Source organism: Accipiter gentilis, chromosome 16 (assembly GCF_929443795.1).
Source record: "Accipiter gentilis chromosome 16, bAccGen1.1, whole genome shotgun sequence".
In the NCBI taxonomy this organism is placed as follows: Eukaryota; Metazoa; Chordata; class Aves; order Accipitriformes; family Accipitridae; genus Astur; species Astur gentilis.
This window is the reverse complement of record NC_064895.1, coordinates 30,233,451-30,256,149: the sequence shown is the minus strand read 5'-3', so window position 1 is coordinate 30,256,149 and position 22,699 is coordinate 30,233,451. Positions and strand designations below refer to the sequence as shown.

General features: G+C 51.5%; 1 protein-coding gene across 1 annotated transcript in view; it reads left to right on the top strand.

The window, feature by feature from the left end:
* Positions 1–8,675: 8,675 nt before the first annotated feature.
* The window catches only part of RAB10 (RAB10, member RAS oncogene family), a 47,116-nt gene continuing 33,092 nt past the window's right edge, over positions 8,676–22,699 (top strand). The window contains exon 1 of the mRNA XM_049818421.1: positions 8,676–9,259. Within this exon, the coding sequence (XP_049674378.1) occupies positions 9,133–9,259 (127 nt within the window). The 5' untranslated portion in view covers positions 8,676–9,132. The remainder of the gene's footprint in view (positions 9,260–22,699) is intronic.

Here is a 22,699-nt window from a genome sequence, read left to right as displayed (position 1 = left end):
CTGCCCCAAATCGCCCACAGGACCAGGCTGCGGTGACGGGTAGGGGTGACACGTAGGAAGGGGGGTGGGTATTTAGGCAGGGCATGAGATAAGGGCAAAGTGACAGAGGGACAGGGTGACACGTCAGGAGGGGTGACCTGTAGGGACGCAGTGACACAGGGGTGTGGTGACGTGCAGGGGCAGAATGACACGGAGGGACGCAGTGCCACGCAGGGCAGCGTGCCGTGCAGGGACGGTCCCTCGCCCGCAGGTGTCAGCACCGGACCCCAGCACGCTGCTGGTGGCCGCTGGCCTCTGGCCTCCGGCCACAGGGCTGACCTTTAGGGCAGCCCCGGGCTGTCCGTGGGGCTTGGGGGGGGGGGACAGCGGACCCTCGTTGTGCCCCTCCTGGGCCAGCCTCGGGGTGCACGGGCAGGGGCACTATGGGGCACGGGGCCACCCACCCCACAGCAGCCCCCAAAGCAGCTGGGGCGGAACTATGACCCCCCCGCTGCCCCCCACCCTTTGCTCCACGGGGGGATATAGTGCCATACCGTGGGCCCCAGGGGACCCCCGTCACCGCCTGTATCCCATCCATGTGCGAGGAGGGGGTAGGGGTTGGGGTGTCCTCGGGCAGCCCTGGCCCGGTGGGGGTCCCGGTGGCGTGGCCGGTGGCATCCCAGTGTGGCCGGCAGCACAGGACAGGGTGCGTGGGTGGCCGAGCGCCCATGGGGGTGGATTGCCGGTCCCTGAGTCACAGGGTGGGATGCAGGGTGACTCACGGCACTGCTCGCCACCCCCCACCCCGGCGGGTCCCCGTGCGGGGTGAGGGGGCACTGCCCTGCTCCCACCCAGACCCCAGGGTTTGAGGGTCTCTGTAGCCCCCCAGGGATGCTGCCCCCTCCCTCATTTGCCACGGGTACCGCACCGGCATCAGTGCCAAAGCTGAGGTGGGGCCGAGCATCCCAGGGGTGACACTGGGCTGGCTGGGACGGGGGACACGGTGGGGTTGGATGCCATTTGAGGCCTGGCTGTGAGCCTACATCAGCCCCAAAATGCTGCCGCCACTGCAGCAGGGCTGGGGGGGGAGGGGGCGGGTGGTGCAGTTCTGGCTCCCGCAGCCTCAGGTTTCCCGTTCCTCGCCCTGTCCCTTGTCTCCATGTCCCACGGCCACCCTGGGACATCACAGCCATCCCTCGGGCATCGTGGCTGCTGTCAGGACAATGCGGACACCCCTGAGATGCCGTATCCAGCCCTTGGAGATCTGGCTGGCTTTGGGTACCACGGCCACCCCTGGGACACCACTGCCATTCCTGGGACACCACAGTTACTCCCAGGACACTGCAGCCACCCCTGGGATATCATGGCCATCCCTGGGACACCGTGCCGCCCCTGGCTATCCCTTACTCTGCCCCGTCCTGGCTGCCGCTGGTCCCCGGCCCCCAGGGTACTGAGCAGGGGGGCCCTGGAGGCAGTTTTCCCTTGGGTTTCTTCCCACCTTGCTGCTTCCCGGGTTCCCCCCAGCTCTGCCAATGCCAGGTCCGTGGTGTCGCTTGTGGGGCGAGGTGGGGGCTGCCCATGCGGCCGGCAGCGGGGACCCTGCCACGGGTGGCTGTTGCCCGCACCCTGGCCGTGCTGAGGGGCCGTGCCAGTAGTTGGCATGGGATGGGATGAAGTGGGGTGGGAAGGGGCTACGGCCTCCCTAAGCCCTGCACGCTCCCATGGAAACACAGCCAAGCTCTGCTCCTGGGAGACACTCCGCACTGGAAAAAATGCTGGAAAACATCAAACAAGCCAATTCCCAGCTCTCGTGGGTGGCCAGGGGGAGCTGGGGGGGCTGTGGCCCCATATCCCCCCACAGCCGTTGGGACACCCAGCGCCCTCTGTCCTCAGGCAGCCCCCCAGGGTGAGGTGTCCCCAGGGGCTGGGTGGGACTGGGGCTGCCCAGACTTGGCAAAGCCACAGGTCGGAGTCATTAAGGAATTAATGAGGAGCAGGAGGGATGCCCTGCCAAGCCGGGCAGGTTTCCGGCAGTGGCCCAGGCCAAATCCTGCCAGCGTTGCTCGTAGTGAAGCCGGAGCTGTGCCGATGAGGGCGGCAGTGATGGAGAGCTCTCCAGCTCGACATCCATGGCACAATGACAGCGGGGCAGCAAGGATGGATGGGCAAAAGGGTCCTGCCTGAGCTGGGTGCTGGCAACAGGCTGGCAGGAGACCTTGTGATGTCCTTCCCATGATCTGCCCCAGCCTCCCGGCTTTCCCTGGCTGCCTGGCCTGGGCAGCAGCATCAGCCAGAGCCGGGCAGATGTGGGAGAGAAAGGACGCCCGGTGCGCCGGCGCTGGCGGTGATGCGCTCCCACCTGTGGGACCCTGCGGTCCCGTCCCATCTCCTTCAGCACCGCAGTCCCTGGGGCGGTTGAGCCATCCCGGGCTTTCTGCTGGGGCTGTGCACAAGGGGAAAGGGTGCCAGGGACATGGGCTGGGAGCAGGGATATGGCGTCTGTGCTGGCAGCAGTGGGTTGACATTACTTAAGCTTTTCTTTGAGGTTTGACTAACTGGTATTGGTGTTGGCTGGACAAGACCTGGAGAAAAGCCTGTCCTCCCTGATGGGGAAAGGATACGTCCCTGTGTGATGCTGTCCCCAGCTCAGGCAGCAGCTGAGAGACTGGACCCTCTCGCTTGCTCCCCACCAATCACCCTTCTTGCTTTCAGCTTTCTTTTGGCTTCTACAGGGGGAAAGGGACCCTGGGGGTCTGGCAGGCATTTGGCTGCTTTCCCCCATAACCAGCTCACCAGCATTCCCAGAGACCCACTGGATTTATTTCCCCATTTCCCTCCTCCACAGCAGTTTTGCGGTTCGGTTCGGCTGTTTCCCCATCTAGTTGTCCCACTCCTCGTCAGCCACGCGCTCCCGGCTTCCCTCATGCTGTCCCTGTTTCGATGTGCCGGCTCAGTGGCGGGGGACCTGGTGAAGCAGCAGGGTGTTTCTGGCTGCTTCTCTCTTCCTGGTGCTGCCGGGGAGCATGGAGGGTGCTCAGTGAGCCACCTGCCCCAAATCCCAGGGCGAGCTGCCTCCCAGCATCCCCAGCTGAGCCCTGTCCCATAGCCAAGCAGCCAGAGCTGGGGGGAATTCAGCCGTTTGCCCAAGAGCTGCCCATTGCTTGAACCAGCTGATGTTTGCCCGGTGCCTTCTCCTCAGGACCTGCAGCTGCTCTGGCCACCCATCATAGCCTCTCCGAGAGCAAAGGCCACCCCACGCAGGTGGCTGCCACGAGCATCTGTGGTGCTGGCCAGCCATGGCCTCAGGCTCCAGCCACCCCTCGGGCTGAAATCTGGAGGTTTATTCTGGCTTTTTCGGACCGCAGCTTGAGCGTTTGTAGAGCAGCAGAGACTGCCCGTGCATGGCATGGGAGAGCAGGGAAAGGGGAGCTCCCGCAGCCACCCAGGAAGGCAGCAGGGGAATCGCTCCAGTGCAAGATTTACCCCATATCAAAAAGGTGGGGGGGAGTTGGAGGGGCAAGGGCAGCTCATACTAAGCCTGGATTTAGGATGGATCAGTTTGCCGGCAGCTGACTCCGCTATAATTAGATGGCAGCAGTGGTACGGGAGCCAGCTCGGGGCGCAAAGCTCCAACATCTTCCCATCCACAGGCATGTCATTAAAGGAAACCGCCCATTTTCCAAATCACCCCCAGACACTTAAAACAGCCGGGTGAGTGCTGAGCTGCATCTCCTGAGGAACGGGAGATGAGCAATAAAAGCTACTGCAAAGTACTGCCTCTCCTGCAGGCCCTTGGGGCTGCTGCCCTCGAGGAGAAGACCCTCTGACCTGGTCCCAGAGGATGAATCCTGTTGGGATGCGGGGCTGGATGGTTTAGCGGTATCTTGTGGCACTTTGCCGATCACTGGCCAGGCTAATGGGGGGCTGGAAGGAGCTGCAGCCCTGCCCGGCTTCGGGGGCTGCAGGCTGGGAGCCTACACGTGTCCTATGCTCCTCATCTGCGGCCCCTGAGCCGCGTCCCAGCTCTGCCTCGACCCCTGCATCACCTGGGGGAACTCTGTGGCTGTTTGCCGAGGTGCCGCAGCCCCGGGTTGTGCCCCACCATCCCTCTTCCCATCTCTGCCATCATCCCATGGGAGCTGAGAGAGGGGGGAAAAGGGATGGCTGGCAACCACGTGGGAAGATGCAGGCTTTTATCTTGGATCTGGGTTTTCAACAGATGTGGTGTGAGCAATGTCTGTAAGGCAACTAGATCAGCATCATTGCTCAGAGATTAAAGGATTTAATAATCTGCTGGCAAGATGTAATTGAAAGAGGCAGAGCCCTGGTTGTACAGCACTCAACAAATGCACTGGGGCGTGCCCACGCTCCCCCCGAGATCCCTCCAAATCCTCCCGTAAGCAGAATAAATCCCCACTGCGTGTGGGGCAGGCCCTTTTCTACACAGAACCAGGGACTAACGCTTCATCTTCCTTCGTGGGTAACTACCTATTTATCATTCACGTGCTCTTAGGGAGCCCTTCATTCGGTGACCTCAAAATGCTCCACAAAGAACAAGGAATTGGAGGCGGCGCTGCCTCTGCGCCAGGTACACGGTGAGTCCCCCGGCACCGGGGGGGAAGCGGTGCTGCCGCTTGCCAGAGGTCAAAGCATCATTCAGCGGTGGCGGCAAGCCGGCAATAGCCGCTTCTCAGTCCCTTGTTCTAATTGCTGCTCTGCTCCCTGGTGAAAAACCTTAGAAAACAAGGCAGTGACTGGCTCTGCAAAGCACTGACGACAACAATGCGGAGCTTCTTCCCCCGCTCGCCGGCAGCGTGGGATCATGACCCAGCGTAAGCAAGCGATGCTACGATCGGAGGGCAGAAACTTTTGGCAGCAGACAGAAGGGCTGAACCTCTTGGAGGGGGGCGACTGTCCTGGGGGCGGGGGGCAGAGGCATGGGAAGACTGAGGTCCTTAAGCATTAAAGCTGGGGAAGGAGCAGTGGTCTGCCCCGTCGCATTGCGCAGAGCCAGACCAGGCAGCGGCGAGGGCAGAAAGCTCCTCGGACACATCCAAGCGTGCTGCCCGCCGCTGGGCAGAGCTGAGCTGCCCGTGCTGGCAATGCTTTGCCAGAAGCTGAGCTGAGGTGACTGTGCAGAAATAAGAGACATGCCCGGCACAGCGAGCCCTCTGCCAAAGGCACTGGGCTCTGTGTGACCTTTGCATCTTCCCCGCTGCCTGGAAGTGCTGACCAAGTCCTTCTGCTCTCAACGGGGTGGTGCCAGCTGGAACAGAAAATGGTGGAGAGGGTCCCCGTTTCAGGGATGTGGAACGGCCTTTCTTGTTCCTCTTATTCTCTGGCTGCCCGCTACAGCCCTGCCTGGGAGACAGGCAGGGTAAGAGGCAGGGACGTATGATCCAAGCTGGTGGAAGTCCAACCCTGCCAGCAGCAGTGGTAGGAGCTGCTCCAAACACCGGCTTGTGGCCTTTTCGGAAACTGTTCTGTCCGGCTGTGCGGATCAGCTGGAGGCACGAGGGTGGCTGGGAAGCCTGGTGAGACCCAACACCACACACGCGAGTATCTGCAAATGAGAAAAGCAGTGTGGGGGACCCTCCTTGCATCGCTTTTACTACCCCCCCCCCCCCCCCGCAAGGAATTAATCTTTCTGACGAAGCTTATTTCTTACAGTGGGTTCTCCAGGCGTGTCTCAAAAAATTCACCCAGCTCCCGGGTATAGTTTGGTATTTATTTATTTTGAGTTCCCCTGCCTTGACAACAACAGCAGCGAAATCAAAAAGGCAGCTGGGCGCCACATGTGCCTACAGCCAGAGGGGTGGCTGGAGTTCAGAGCTCCTGGTCTGGCCCAGGGTCCTCGCAGCACGGACCACACACACACTGTGGTCACTGCTCCTAAGAGGACAGTGTTGTACGGCAGCAGGGGAAGCAACTTCAACCCCTTTTCTGTTCCTCCTCAGACAATGTCTGGAGCACCTGGAGCTGCTACCGCCAGCTCCGCCGGGGCTCTCGTCCCTACACAAGTTTGGGGTTCCAGCCGTTCCTGAAGTGGTGGGAGCTGGAGGTGACCGAGGGCTGGGAGGGTCTGTGCTGGAAGGCTCCATGGGAGCTCATCCCTCAAGGTGAGGACCCAAAAATGGTGGGACCAGAACCTCCTCAGCTGGCCCAACCCGTGCTTGTGGCCAAGCAGCCGAGCCCCCGTCCCTGCCTTGGCTGGGGGAGGAGTTGGAGAAAACAAAGCTGCTTGTTCCCTGCGGCTGTAGGGCTGCTGATGCCTCCTGGATGACAAAGATCTCTTCCATCCCTGCGCACACCAAGGGCTGGGCCCTGCTTTGTGAGAGGATCTGAGTAACCGGCAAGCCTAGCTTGTCACCGCTCTCCCCGAGCAAACCTCCCCAAACTTAAATACTGTTGCACAACTCACTCGTGATTCACTGTTCCCCTCCCCATGGTGAGATCTGGAGGGCAGGCATCTGCGGCACGGTGTTGCAACCCCCGCTGCTCAGCTGTTCCTGGCAAGCAGGCTCTGACAGCTGGGAAGAGGCTGCCGGGTCCTGCTGGCTCTCCTCTTCCACCCCACTCCTCCTAATTTGGTAATTACCCCTCCTCACATCAGATCAGTGCCCTCTTGATGTCACGAAAGGCGATCCTTGGGAGGATGTGGTGGGGAAGAGCTGTGAGAACCCTTCTACCTCTCACTGGACACCCCCAAATCTACCGGCCCTGCAGTAATGGTCTCCTGACCGGGACTCAGCAAGAGCAAGGGTGTCCTTGTCCTGGGTGTCCTTGTCCCGGGTGGGGTGTCTCCTGTGGGATCGGTTCCCTCGGAGGGTAACATTTAACATCAGGGTCAGTCTTAGATGCCAGACAGAAAATGCTTTGTGTTGTTTGCAGTGGGACATGGGAGGCTTCATATTGCTTCCTCTCCAGGATCCTGAAAGATAAACTCCTTTGAAGTCCATTAACAAACTCTCTAGGACAAAAGGTTATTGTAAACATTGGTGCAAACATCTAGCGATGCGCTTGTGCTGATAAACCTTTGGGGAGTGACTGGAAGCCGCCTGCCCGAGGGTCCCTAGTCAGTATCTGTGGCAGTGCCTTTGCCGCGGAGCTCTCCATGAATACTGGCATTTTTCTCCCTATCTGCTCAGTCGTCGACAGGAAGCGTTTCGTACGGTGCCCTTAAACTGATCTAGCGAAGTGCTAAAAATAAAACCTCTTTGTGAAGCCGCAAACTCCTGCCCTATCTGCTGCGTCAGCTCCTGGAGAGAACCTGCTGTGAGAGTTCAAGGTTTCTTGAGACAGAGGCTTGTACCCCACACGCCGCGGGGGAAGCGTGCCTGCAAGCGGGAGCCGTGAAGGCTGAGAAATCAAATTACAAAGGAAAAGAAACCCGACTGTGTGTCTTCAGAGAGGTGCTAAGCCGTACCTTGGGAAGGGCCGGGTGGGAGGGATGCGACTCCTATTAAGCCCTTTGAGGTAACTCCTCCTGCAAGCAGTGGGAAATTACTGATGGGAGGATACTTAATTACGTAAGTGAATTGCAGTTGGCGGTGTGCTGGATGGCACCGTGGGACAGCTTGGGTTCGAACGCTTGTTTGGAAAGGGCTGCTCCTCGCCACGTTGAAGCGACGAGGTCTCTAGCAGCCCCCTGTGATGGGGCATTTCAAATGGATTCAGCGGCGGCTCTGCAGCTTGGCTCTTATGGGAGGGCTCGCTCTCCTGTCCCCTAAGAGCGGGAGCTGTGACCGAACCCCCGTAGTCATCGGGGATGATCTTTACTTTTGCCCGTCGTGCAGCCGCCGGGCTCCACTGCAAACACCACAGCCCGCGCAGGAGGTCCCCGGGCTCCCCGCCTTGGCCGACCCCACACCCCCAGTCCCCCCCTTCCAGCCCCTCGCTTTGTCCGTCCGGTTTTTGCTCCCCGTTTCTGGCCTCTCCGCCCAAGGGCCCGGCTCCGGCAGCTGCTGGGCCGTTGTGCTCAAGACCCTGGTACACCCCCGGTCCCCGGGCAGGGCTCGGATCGGCTCTGGGCAGGCGGACAGCCGCTGTAGGGCTATCCTCACCGACCCCCCACCCCCCGCCTTCACCGGGGAACGGGGCGGGGGGGGGGGGGAGTTGTCCAGGGCCTAGGCCCTGTGTGCCACCGCCTACAGCCGCAGCAGCAGGCCCGGGGAGGCTCGGCCGGGGCTGGCGGGTCCCGGCTGCAGTGGAGGGTCCCTGAGGGGGCCGGGGTCTCCGTGAGGGGCCGCGGTCTCCGTGAGGGGCCGCGGTCCCTGTGAGGAACCGGCGCCCCCTCACCCCGCCCAGCCGCCAGGGGGCGCCCTCCGCCCCGCCGCCGAGGGTGGTGCTGGCGCCTTGCCTCCCCACCCCGCGACACCACCCGCGAGGGGCGGGAGGAGGCGAGACGGGCAGGCGGGAGTACCCAGTAGGAGGCCGGCGAGCGAGGCGGGGAGGCGGGATTTGAGCCGGCGGGCGCAAGCGTAGGGTGGGAAGGCGGAGCCTCCGCCGCCACCGCCCCTCCCCTCAGGCCCCGCCCCGCTCCGGCGCGCGGCCGCGAGGGCGGGTGGCGTCACCACGCCGGGGTTCTGCGGCGGGCCGCGGGCGCGCGCGCGCCCCGCTCCTCTCCCCTCCTCCCTGCCCCGCCCCTCGCATCCCCGTTGCCGCCAGGGGGGCGCTGCGTGCTGACGTCAGGGCGTGCGCGCCCCCGCCCGGAGGCCTGCGCGGTTACCGAGCGGCGCGCGCAGCCTCGGCAGCGCCTGTGAGGAAACCGCCGCCGCTGCCGCCGCCCGGGGGGAGCCGGGCCGAGCTGAACCGAGCCGAACCGAGCCGCGGGGTTATGAGGCCGGGCGCCGCCGCCTCGCCGTGAGGAGCAGCGGGCCCGTGGCGGCGCGGGGAGGAGCGCGCTGAGGCGCCGGGGCCGCCCCGCGGCAGGAAGCCATTTTGTGGGCCCCCTCCTCCTCCTCCTCCTCCTCCGTCCTCCTCCTCCTCCTCCTCCTTCGCCGCCGCCCTCGCGAGCGGCGCGGCCGGTGCTGCCGGCCGGGGTGGGCGGGCGGACCCGAGGCGGGGGCGCCCGGTGAAGGGGGGCGAGCAGGCGGCCGGAGCGGGCGGCGGCGGCGGTGGTGGCGGTGGTGGTGGCGGCCGCCGCGCCTCCCCATGGCGAAGAAAACCTACGACCTGCTCTTCAAGCTGCTCCTCATCGGGGACTCGGGGGTCGGCAAGACCTGCGTGCTCTTCCGCTTCTCCGACGATGCCTTCAACACCACCTTCATCTCCACTATCGGTCAGTGCCTCCCCCGGGTCCGTCTGTCCGTCCGTCCCGGGGGGGTCCCTGCCCCCTGGCTCACCCTCTGCCGGGTCCCCTCCAGCACGCCCCCCCCCCCCCCATCCCTTTCCCGCTCTGGTGGGGTCCTGCAGCCTTCCCCTTCCCTCCCCCGGGGGGCTGCACCCCTGCTCTCCGCTTTGCCTCGCAGCTTTTGGTCATGTTTTCCTCTCTTGCGTCAGCTCCCCGCGTCCGAGTGTCCCCGAGGGTCCCCAGGGACCCCCTGTCCACACCCTTTCGTCTCCTTGCTCTTGCTGTCGACACGAAATTCTCGGAGAGGCGGCCGCCCCAGTCACACCCGACACCGGCTTCGCCTCTGCTGCAGGGAGGAATGGTTTGGTTTCTGTCCGCAGTTGAGCGCAGCAGTTTTCTCCGCCGTCGGTGACCCTGAGCGACCCTCTCCTTCCCTCCCTTGGGGGTTGCGTTGGCAGCTTGTCCCCCGCATCCTCGGCCAGCTAACAGCGAGAGCCCACCTGGCTCCTTCCGTCAGCGGTTAATCTCTAGCCCCCTGCACGCAGGAGGGCGATGGGGTTGCCATCCCTGCACCGTATCTTCACCGCTATTGATGTGGCTTAGCAGAAATGATTACACTTGTGGGTGGGGTCTGTTTTCTCACCCAACAAAGCTGTCCTTCCCTCCTCCGGGAGTGAACCGCTGGGGTTCTGGCAAAGCTGACTTTAGCCCTTAGTTGGTGTGCAGCTCCTGACTAAGGTAGTTTCTTTGACATCGCGAAGGAGACCTGTTTGTTTTCCTAGGCTTTTACTCTCTTCATTTAATCTGTGCTGTAAGGCAAGCCTTGTACCTAACAACCTTTCTCCCTAGGTTTATCAGAGAGTTTTGCTTTTCTTCTCCTGAACGCTGTCTCGTTTTGCAGATGAAGGTTAGCAGCTTCTAATCTTCCTGGTGACTGACTCTGGCAATTTAAGAGAATTCATGCCTCCACTCTTTCTTGCAGTACCCACTGGTGTAATATGTGCAGATACCTACTGTGCATCTGGAAGAAAGAAAATCTTTTTGGGGGGTGGCTTTCTGTGCTTGATACAAATCCCTTAAATGATTGGCTGTACAGCTGTTTGCCAAGGGTGGGCGAACATACAGTATCAGCGTAAACTGTAGTGCTGGGTGTAAGTACACACCCATGTACTTCCTCATCGGTGTTGAAACGTCACCCCCAAAATTGCAGCTATGACTACAAGGCATAAAAAGACACTCTTAAGCAAGCCTCAGGTACTTGGAAGTGAAAGAAAGTGTATTTGGGGGACAACTAAGTGTCAAGACACAGTTGTTGCCTAAAAGCTCTTTGGGCCTGAGCTCAGGGTTTTGCTTAATTGTTTTGAGGGGGATGCGTGCCTGACGGTCACTTTATCTTGTCTCTTAACATCACGTACCTTGACTATCGAAGGCTGTATTTATTTTGCTGCTGTGGCCATAGTGAATTCCGTGCTGCTTGGCAAATTATTGCCTGTATTACATGGTGTTTGTTGCTTTCTGAGTTTGCTGGGAAGGTTTATTTCAATTCTCAAAGTTAAAAGTAGTCAGTGTCTTAGTTATGTCAGCGGATATATGGTGGCTCTTGCTCCAGAGAACCTGTGCTTTTAGTGATCAGCGATGTCTAGTAATTAGTATTAGTTCTTGGTCTAACTGCAGTTTTTGAGCATTCAAGCAGAGTATCATCAGGTTTAGTAGCAAGTGTGCACGTGCAGAGCTTGGAAGCATTTCTGAACACTCAAACTAATTTAGACCAGTAGGTATTTGTTTCTGGAGAAGTTGTTTGTAGTGCATCTACACCAGAAGACAAGTTTTATTTCCTAGGTTCTGAACTAAATGCCTAGGTACGGTGACTGTGAACACCGCTTGATGACTGGTTGGTGTGTCAGGCTTGCGTCTTCACGGTGGGATTTAGCAGATTTTTGGGGTACGAAGGGGTTTGCTGTGTGGTGCTGAATTCCAGGTGCTTACCTGCACAAAGATGGCTTAAATGTATTGATTCCTTAGTTCTTCTGTAAGTAAATGTTTAATGAGGAAACCTGCTGGGAAGGTGTCCTGTGCAAGCAGTGTCAGTGGAAAGGGAAACTGTACATCAGCGCCTTTAAAAAGCAGCCCATCCGTGAAGGGAAAACCTTGAACTGGGTTAAAACACCTGTCCGCTTAGTTGTTCTCTGCGTTATTACAACAAAGTGACTGAGTTATCTCAACTTACCACTGGTAACTACGGTTTTTAGACTTTCTCAGGTTTTCCTCTGCTGCAGCAGTGACAGCAGCAATGGCAATCCAGGAATGTAACACAGAGCCTGGAAAAGTGCTTTGCCTGGTGGTACCTGCTGGTGATAAATTCCCCTGCAGCAGCTGCACAACTTGGGCTGGTTTTGCAGCCGGAAGAGGAGAGTTTCAGGAAAAACCTCAGATGGAGTCTTTGACCTGTAGCAACAAGGAAATACTATTTCCAAAGCACTTGTGTACACAGTTGATGACATTGAAGGTGACTTGCTTATTGGCCAAATCTCTCCTTATATTTAAAAAAATAATACTTGGTAACTTAACTCTGATTCATGCTTTTGTGTTTACACTGAGCTCCACCAAGAACCTGAGATAGTCAAGCACGTAAAATATGCAGTAGTACTGTTGGCTGTAAGCAGGGACTGGTTCAGTCTTTCTAGTCTTTATAGGAAAAGATGGGTCTCAAAGAATATTGAAACTAGCCTGTGTATATAAAAGACAAACAGGGGGAAGTGTTTTAAAACCAAAGGTTTGTCTGCATATGTAAGTGAAGATACAATAATAATGCATTTCTACTTAACGTTAGTAACTTACATTCACTTACTTTCATCTTTGCACATTTTAAGGACTGATGAAGCATGATCTGTGATGGCAGTTTGGATATAATTTGCTATACATGTAATTTGGTATACTCTCTTTAACATTTGACTTGGAAGCGCTTCAATCTAATATTTCCTGCTAAAACAGCAGTTAAGCTTTTGGATGTGATGAGGTGCATGTGTGAATGATTTCATTACCCTGTCTAGAGGTACTATAAATAATCCAGATGGCTCTTCTGCAAGAATCCCTAAGTCATCGTAACCTCCCTACAGAGAGCAGGGGCCTTGTCCTCAAATGCTATGTTGCTGTTTTCAGGCAGAAAGGGAATAACTTTTAGAAGACTTGGTCTATCACAAACCATTTTTAATTTTAATAACTCTTCAGTAATTCTTGGTGGAAAAATCATGTTTATGGTATCATTTTTTTTGGAGAAATTGTGGTGACTTTTCAGTTGTGCTCTACAGATACTCTACAGTTGGGTCAGGCCTGTCAGTGGTAGCTGTTCCTCTGCGCAGTGGTGTTGCTCCCTGGTGCTCCTAAGCACTGAGTACTGGAGGCTTCTCGTAAACGGACTGCTGCTTCGTCTGCCCTCTCTCCAAACACTGCTAATTTTAGTACTTTCTCTTCTACCATTCATGCTACCAGCAGATTTTCTTTATTTTTAATATTAAAAGTGTTAGCGTAAGTAGCTTCCAGTCAGTGTATACTTGAGATCTTAATTTTCTTTAATTTTTTTATTGGCATTCAGTGTGTCAAGTTAATGACAGCTTGAAGTGAACCATTGAAAAATGATCTGTCAGCTCTGGGGGCACACTTTGTGAAGGTGTTCAAGGTCAGCAGGTAAAGTGCTGGCCTTTGGTGCCTGGGCATAATCAGGTAGGGAGGGCTGTTCTTGCAGGGATGTCCATCTAAAAATTTGAATGTCAAACCTGAACTCAAGCATGTAATTGCTATTGTTTGACTAAGTAAAATGCAAATTAAGATGAGTCACAAAAAATGTTTTCCCATGAAGTCTGACTACCTCTAGTAATGTGCTCAAGAGAACAAAGTGTATGTAATTATTGTGAGATTCCCTCTAAATGATACTGATGTAGGTAAAGCTTTCATGGATCTTAACCCACACTGAAGATACATTTGTGTTCTGTATTTCTGGTCTTCACTCACTCTGTCTGCAACTCTACAAATACAAAGAGAAGGAGAGAAAGCAGTATGAGTGTGCAAAACTGTATTGTTTTAAATATAAAGGTATATGAAAACTACTCTCTGAGGAAATCCTTTTTCTCAGTTTTTTTTTTATTTCTTTGGCCTTTATTAGAAGTGATTTTGAGTTGCTAAGCTCTTGCTTTGGAATCATTGCGTATTGATACATTTAAGCAGTGAAATTTGTAAAAAATAAGTCCTCAGATATCAAAAATAGTAAATATAACAAGTTTCTGCATACATCTTACGAGGATTTGTTTGCCCATGATTGTGATATATTAATATTGGAAAGGAAGGAGTCCCAGACAGAGAATGGGGAAAAACTTGATCGACTGTGGGAAGACAAACTAGGCAGAAATTATGTTTTGAACTGTGAAAATTCTTTTGGCTGTATGGTAGTTGCAGTGAAGTTTGAAAAACAAGTAGTTTCTCGGGTTCAAAAAAAGAGTGTTACTACAGCAGTTGAAAGTACTGGATTGCTTTTTCCTTAATATTCCTTTTTTGTCTCATTCCTATAGCTTGTTGGCTTGTTGGAGCAGCAAACAACTTCAAGTTTTGTTTGTATTGTGCCAGGCTGTGGGTCTGTGAGTCTGTATCTGACTCCTGGCATGGAGCAGGTGAATTAGGAAAAAAACCAAACAAACCTAAACCAACAAACCACCCCTCCAACAAAAATCCCACCCCAACTCCTATTCAGTCATTTCCATAACATGGAGTCTAGAAATCATCAGGCAGCAAGAGATGCAAAAATCATTTCTACATATAGGTAATTGAGCTGTAGAACTTTCTGTCATGGGAAGTTTTGGAGGGCAAAATATAAATCAGTTCAGAATGAAAGTAGACAATTGAAGTGGATCCATTGGTGACTGTTGGACATGATGCTCTGGATGCCATCTCGAGCTTGTGAATCCCAACAGCTCTTGGTTGCTGGAGGTTGAACAAGTATTTTTTGGCCTGGAGGGAGTAGTTCTCCTCACCTCTGTCTGCTTGGGACACCCAGTAGAGGGGTTACAGAGTGAATTGGACTTATGGTGTGATATGGTATGATTGAGGGTGTTTTGTTTTTTGTTAATCTAGGGCCGTGGATAATAAGCAGCAGTTTTGCTTGTGCATGCCTCGCAGCGGTGATGAGAAGCGTGTGGATGGCTGTATGGTGAAGAGCTGAGGAGCTGAGCTGGCTGGAAACTTTTTTTTTAACACAGCAATTTTTTCAGCTGAGCTGGATCAGTTTCCTGATCTGGCTTCTTATGTTACCACATAAATCTGTACTGGCAGAGTGCACAGGGCATCTGGGGACATGGAAGTGCTGGAATAGGTGACACTTGTACTGAAAATTCACTTTTAGGGTTGCAGTGCTGCGATACAAAGGGCTTGGCAGCAGTGCCAGTGCCTAGTGTTCCCTTCTCCCTGCCCCTAGTATGAAGCAAACCCTAAACTGGGCTTGCTCCTCTCCCTGTGCTGCTGCTGTCACTGCCTCAGGGCAAAAACAGTTGGTGAAGGGTGAGAACGCTGCTGAACTCCTTACTCAGACACATACCTGTGTGGTGGCAGCACAGGACACGTAACCCTGCTGCTCCTTTTTCTGTTTGTCCTTGCACTGACATGCTATTTATGTTCAACTGAAACTAATAGGCAGCTGTTACCTAAATGTGCTAAGTACGATCAGAAGATGTAGAGACGAATGGGAAGGAGTGTGCTGAGGAGGTTGGCTGCTCCAATTAAGCCAGAGCTGTGTCCAGGAGGAGACGGAACTGTCACTTCAACAATAAGTGGCGAAGATAAAGAGTGGATGAAGTCGCTAACATTTTCTAGGGTAAAGTGTGTTTCAGATTCAGAGCGCAGGCCTGTAGCTTCTTGTGACAGGCCGTCCGTATAATCCGTAGTCTGCTCTTGAATTTTACAAGACCAAATGAAATGCCCGTTGATGTTGGTAGAAAACTTGCCCAGGAACTGCTAAGCAGGGATACAGCCTTCATTTTAAGAAACCGAGAGCTATTTTTTAGTGCCTTGTTGAGTGATAAGCACAACTGGGGGTGCAGAGAAGTGATATCCTCTTGAATTCTTGATTTACCTCTTTAGAAAGAAAATCTGTTACTCCCCTCTCTTTATCCGGAGAAAATGCTTAATCTGATCTACCCTTAAAGTTAATATTGGTATTTAGTTAGAGAATCGGTTGAGAGTATCCTAACTTGAAGGTTTGGGTTTTTTAGGTTGTGCTAAGCAGATGTTGCTGCCTTTAGTCCAGCAGTGCTGGGGGGTGGGGGGTGGGGGGGGTGGGGTGGTGTTGTCTTGGCAGGCCCTGCTCACTGTACCTGCTCTTGGCAGCCCTTGGGAGCAGGGTGTGGGCTGCTTCCACTGTTCGGGTGGCAACAGCTTGCTCTTGTGCTTCTCCTTTCTGGAGCTGTGGAAAGGCAGCATGTTCTTGCTTGTTAGTGGAGGAAGAGCTGGAGAATCTCGGGAAGGATGGTGTCTGGGAACAGGCTGCTCCTGACAGGAAACTTCATCCTGCCTGGGGTTGAGAAATGCCCAGGAAAGACATTGGATGAGAGCAGGTTGCATGGATTCCCCTGGCAGCGGCAGCCGGTGCCTGTTTTGCTATGTGACCTTCTGATGACACGTGGAGAAGGGTTTCAGCCGGTGTTGGTTTTGTGTAACCCTTGCGAGGGGGTAAGGTACTTCAGAAATGCTTTGTGAAAAATGAGCTTGTCAAATTCCTGGTGCTGTGGGAATTCCCTGTCTGGTCCTGAGGAGACAGGAAAGAGACCAGAGCTGCCGCTGCAAGTTGTCTTGAATGTTTAGTGTTTCAGTACAACTTAACTGTGTGGGTTTTTCTTTTCTGTGTGGGTTTAACTAGAAGTCTTGTGTGGGTTTAACTAGAAGTCTCTGCATGTTTTTGTTCTTTTCTGTAGCTAAAACATCTCAAGGCTTTCTTTCCCACTGGGACTGTGACTTGTTTTATACTGCTAACCTAGAGAAATACCTATTTGTGTCTCTCATTTCCAAAATCTGACTTAATGCTCCTTGAGAGATGCCTGCTTGCTTGATTCCATTAAGTATGGAATACCTACACTGACATTCATACCTGTACAGCTTTTTCCTCAAGGGTGCTTTTCAAACTGATGTTCTTTCATATTTGGACTATAATGATTAGCTCTACAGGTACCAGATACGCTGAAGCAGTTGTTGGACTGGGAGGAGTGCTGGAAGCAGACTCTTCCTGATAACATGGGTCTGGTGTGTTGTGCTGCTTCATGTACTGGGAGTTCCTTTAGTACTGCAGTCCAACAGGGCTGTGATCAACATCATCCTCGGTGGGAGGCTGTCTTGGCCCAAGATCTGAGCTTCAGAACTTTTAAAAGATATGGTTACAAGGGTGGGTAGTACTGTGATAAATTCAGGTGTTTACCCATTTTAGGTCAGGGTATGGTACCGCTTACTTGCCTGTTCTTTGATTTATGAGACTATCAGAAGGTTCATTAACGCTGGTCTTGTCAAGTTGTCTCATCTGTGGCTTATGAGATCAAACTTTTGTGTCCTATGTGTCCTTTGTGTTCTATGGCAACATTCACTGAACAGTATGTGCCTGGTCCCGAGTAAAAAGTTATTCTGCCCTCTGAGATGGTTATGTCTTAACTTGGTCTCACCAGCATTTTAGTCTCTTAGAGTAAAGGTGATTTTACATTTTACTTCAGATGTTCAGGTTTTAACTTCAGGCGTCTGGACATATGAATTAACCTATTGATGTCTGATGTATTCATGTGCTAAGTGTCATCTCTCCTGCCCTTCTAACCATAGGCATGTTATCTCTTCTTCCTCACCACCAAATCTCACTGGCAGCCGACTTCCCTGTAGGTAACTAACTTAATTGCAGTTCTTAAACTATTTCACTATTGCAGGTCTATAGTAAATGTCTGAATTTTGATAATTAAAAGAAGTTGAAAATGTTGGAAGTAGCATCTAGATGTTTCCAGTTCCTTAGGTAGCAATCTTAATTTCACACCTTCCAAGGATTGCTGCAGTCTGCATCTTAACCTCTTTCCGTCCTTTTCTGAAATGGGATTCCTCTAGCATAACTAGCTCGTTAAAAGCTGAACTGTCAGCATGGGCTAGCTGTTGAGGCTCCTTCTGTAATTGGGGCGAAGGAAAATAAGAAACTCATCCATCTGAACATGGCAGTACGTATGCATGCCTCTCTGTCACTGTAGAGGAAGCTTAGATGTGTAGCTTAAATAAAGCTGTCTAATTGTTGGTTAAATGAATCTCACCAACGCTTCTGTTTTATTAAGCATACTGTGAGATGCTTTCATGTCAACATAACTTTTTGATCTTGCCAGTAAACAACAAATATTTTTTTAGCTACTCAAGTTTCTGGCAAAAAACAAAGATAACTACTGGCTAGTTCTTTGGGTTTTGTACTTAATGTTGGTATGTCTAGGACAGTGTGGACCAGAAATGTGAGTTCTCTGGAAAAATCTGGTGCTTTTCATTCCTACTTCAGTGAGCGGGACTGGTGAACAGAAGTGCTGGTGGTTTGCATGGAAGAGGGACTCAGAAACTCCACCTACAACAGTGTTAGATCGCTAGTGTCTGCTCGTTCATGGTGGCTGTGTGCCACAGGGCATGTGTCCCAGCGTGCTTGAGGCCTTGAACCATCCAGAGAATCAGGAGGACGCGGCTGCCCAGGTTCGGGTCCTGGGCATTTGCTGCGGTGCTGCCTGAGGCTGCTGCTGAGGGTAAGATGCAGTGGACACAAGTCACAACAGGGCAAATTTGACCTGGGTATTAGGAAAAAATTGATGAAGGTGGTATGCGACTGGAATGGAAATGCAGAGAAATTATGGGATTGCTGTCCTTGGGGGTAGTTAAAGTATTTCTACAAGAGACCCCAGGCAACCTGAGTTAATGTGGCTCTGCTGTGGGGTGTTAGAAGCACAAGCTCCATGCTCCACAGCCTACATTAGTCTTGCTGTTGGTCCTGGGTGCCAGGACAGGACCTGGTTTGGGGATCTGAATTCCCAGTGTGTGACAGCTGCTGCTGGATCTGATCAAAAGCACTACAGTTTGGAGAGATTCCTGCTGGAAGTCTCCTTTTGATCCTTCATAGCATTAGATAATGGCCACCAGCTTTGTAAAGGGTTTCTAACAAAGTAGTTTCTTAAGAGGTAGAAGAAACAACTGATAAAGAAGGCATGTGATGTCTTGCTCAGAGCAAGTTCAGGTGTTCCTCATCTAGCTTTTGCAGGAGCTTCAGCACTGCTGCTGAGCTCAGAGCAGGTGCCTCTTTGGTCAGAGTTGCTGTCAGCATTGTGGTTTCTCACCCTGTAACTTACAGTGCTGCTGGCCCAGCTATTGGTGAAACTTTTCTTTAACCTCAGTTCTTTCTGTGTAAATCCTGATGTCATTTTCTAACCTAGTCCCTTTCAATGTTGTAGTTGAGTGCTTTGTTGCAGAATAGATGTGGGATACAGAGAGCTAGGGACGGTCCGTTGCTGAGGCAGGATGGCTGACTGTGTGACCACTCCTGACTCCCTTCAATGCAAAGGGAAGTGGGTTTATTCCATGAGAATTGAAACTGGGAGTCTCTGTGGTTGCCTTGTGAGTGAGCATCTATTCTGATCTTGAGGCGCAACACCTTTTCACTGGAGTTGAGACTTGGCAAGGTGCTAGCTTGAGGCTTTTTTCTTCTTGCAGATGAGGTGTAGCTAACCTTGTTGCAGCATACAGCAAACTAAAGAATCCAAACAAGTCTTACAGCCTCCAATGCTGCTTTGGGAAAGGCCAACATTTTGGGGTAGCAATGACTTCTGATTCTAGGTGTGTCGTGTGACATTCTTCCAGTTTTTTCCACCCTTTCAAAGGTACATAATTCCTGTTTCTCGGGCTCTTTCTACGAGTTCAATTTGAGTGTCACAGTATCAGTAATAGCTAAAAAAGGTGATGAAACTTAGTGATAAATGTGATGCTTCTGAGCAATGTTGTAGCAATAGGCTTTTTTTTTACTTCAAGCTTTTTTCCCTGCTAATTAGCTTGACAACACTGCCATTCATCTTCTCACTCGCAGGAGAACTTAGAGGTTGGGTAGAAGCATCTGGTGTTAATAATACTTGATCTCCTCCAAGAGTAGGGAGTTGGAGGAACTTTCGTGGTCACGCTGTGCCATATAGCTCGGGGTGTGGAAATTGTCCTACAAATTCCTAGAAGTAGGAGTAAACCAAAGGTAAGTGCCTGCTGCCGTGCTGTGCTTTGACTCTGTGAACTCTCTGTGTTTCTTGATGCTGAAGGGTTAATAAATTAAAGCTTTTTGTGAAACTTAGGTATTGTATAAGCTGATATTCAGTAAATGAAAACTTAAATATGTATTGAATTGTACTGATGCAAGCAATGGAGCTTCAAAGTTGAACGTACTATATCTAGCACTAGAAACAATGCCATTGTCTGGAGTCTCTGTAGAAAATATAGGTGTGTCCTTAACCACCAATTCTGTATTGAAAATTTTACACAAGAAGGGGCTGGGTCACAGCTTATCTCCAACCCTCTTGTAAGCGCAAATGATGCATCTTAGCCTGCAGTGCTTGGTGCTGGAATAATGTCAGTGCGTATCTAATGCCAGCAATGACAAAACTTGCTCCTGTGGTGTAGTCTAGTCACTAGCTTGACTTCGGATACTTTCATAAATAATGGTAATATTTTCTGTTTGTAATGAAAGAAACCTAGTTTTCCAGCAATAAGTAGTCAATTACAACCACATGCATTCTTTTCAGTAAGTTGGAAAAGGCAGCTTGCAGACTGTTTCACCAGAGAAGACATGTAAAAGTCTAAGTGCACTACCACCTGTCCCTCATAAAGCTGCATTGACTTTGAAATACTTCAGACATACTGTAAAGTGTGTAAAGCATGACAAGCTTTCATTTCTCAAATATTGATAGGGACTGCATCATGCAAACAAATGTAAAAATCTGTTTGGAAACAATTGGAGAATCTCTGACTCCTTAGTTTTGCTGTTAGAAGTTTGAAATCCTTGTACCTGTGAGGGTGTTTCAGTGTATTTCATGTCTTTCATCTGCTGGTGTGGCTGAAACTAATCAAATGTAGGTCAGTGGGTTCAGCTGAGTGTGTAAGTTCCAGCAAGTTGTCTGGTCTGAAAATGTTAAGTGATGGTCTCTCATTCCTTTCTTCGGTAGTTCTAGCAGTAAGGAGTTTTAATTATTGAAACAAGAAGTAACTGATCTAAGTTTCTGCACTGCGGTTAAGTCATCGTTACAGAAGCTGGGAAGGCAGAGAGCTTCTGGGCTCCTCTTGAGCTTCCAACTAATTATAACAGGTTGACTGGCTGAATCTTTTTAATGACCTTTAAGACACAGTACTTGCCTCTTTGGTAAAGTTAGTGCTGTTCCTGAATGAGTCTCCCTTCATTTATGTATTACCTGTCTTGTCAAGCTGCTGAGTATAAATCAACCAGGGTAAGTGTTAACTTTAATTTTATTTTTATGTAATTTGAGGACAAAATTACTGTTACAGCAGGTAGTGACAAATTTCCTGTTTTCATAAATAGAAGCAGTTTATGTGAAACCAGATTCATGTAGCGTATTTTCTAGCTAACAAATATACTATAAGTAGGCTAAGACATACATGAAAACTGATTTAATCGGCTGTAATTGAACCTGAATATACTTAGCGTACATCCCTCATGGTTTAGAGTAGAATTCCAATTAGTTGTGAATTTGTGTGTGGACTGTCGGCTTTCTGGAGTCCAGACCTTTCCCTGCCATGATTTTAGGTATGGGACCTAATGGACTTTGACAAAGGGATTCATAAGGAAATATGGCTGCTTCATGTGACACCCTCTCTAAAAATATGTGCTGGTAAAGGTGGCTGGCAGAACTCTGCCTGGACCAGAAGTTAATTTTGAGTAGATTGGAAAATGAAAGATGTAATGGCAGAGAATTAAATCAGCCCTCAAATGTGGAATTAACTGACACTAAGCAGAGATTACTGCTGCATGGGAACAACTCTGAAGTACTGGTTTTGGCTAGAGCTTAATTTCCCCCCCCCTCTTACTACCTTATGAATAAAAACCTTACTGTCTCTTTTGTCTCTTGGTATGCATAAAACATCACTAAAATAGTTCCTTTGTTCATTTTCTTTTGTTTTGTTTGTGGGAGCCTTGTGTAAGGTTTAGCTGCTGGAATAACAAAATGATAAAGTTTCTTTTTTCTGGAAGAAGTAACTGCTTGTGTTGAAACTATGCGTGGTCTCATAGACCTAAGTGGCAGTGTAGGTGGTATCAACAGGAAGCTTTAGTTTTCTTTCTGAGCAGAATTTTTTTAGATGTAAACTTGGAACTGTGCTTTCACATGACTTTTGAAACTCCTTCCCTGAAGGAGTATGGTTAAGAGGGATCCTGTGGGACCCTCATTGGTTGATCTGCTTGCTTTCTGTGGCCACCTCAGATCTTTCTGTGCAGCATGCTTTGAGGACTGTCTAACACATATACGTAGACTTCACTAGACAGAAGTTGCATTAATGCTTATAAATAAGTTCAAGACAGCTGGGGAGGAGAGGATGAGAAAGCTTCATAACAGGTTCTGGCCTGAGAAATGGCTTCTGTCCCTGTTGTATGTGACAGATTACTTGCACCAAAGTGAGACTCTCTGAACCTTTGTCATTGTCTGGGATCTCAGTTTTAGTGTACCTGGCGTGAATGTCGGGTAGACTCACTGCACCCAAAATTCATGGCAGCTGTGCTTTGAACATGTCTACTGAATTGATGCTCAAGTTAAATGTGCCAGATTCTTACCTGTTGGAAACGGCTGTCACTTGATGTCCAGAACCTAGTGCCTGCATCCATTTTACTGGGGAATGGTCCTTGCCCTCGTTATCTCCTGAACTTTGCCCAGGCCCTAGCATAGAGAGTGCTAGCTCTCAAATCAAAACCATGAGATCAAAACCATGCCACAAACACTTAGCTCGCTGGCTGAAGTTCTGGTCCTGGGAATTACCCTTGCCATCAGCTAGCTCGCTGCTGCTTGTGTCCATAGCATGCTGTTCACTGTTTCATACCCTGGAGGGTTCACGGGCATAGCTGTGGCAGCTAGAGCTCACCCAAAGTCCCCTACCTTCTTGCTTTGCCAGAGGTAGAAAACCATGTTGTTCTTTTGTACTGCCTCAGCTGTCTCTGTCAATTTAAATCACCAGTGGCCCATCTGTTAATCACCCAAAATTGTGGTTTGAATTGCTGAGGCAGGAACATGTGTGCTGTTGTCACTCCCCTTGAACATGGAGGAGGACATGATGCCTCTCAAGGAAAAGTTACTAGAAACTGGGTTGTTTTGAGCTCTTGTGGATTTACCTTTAGTTCGTTACAACACCTTTTCCTATGGACCA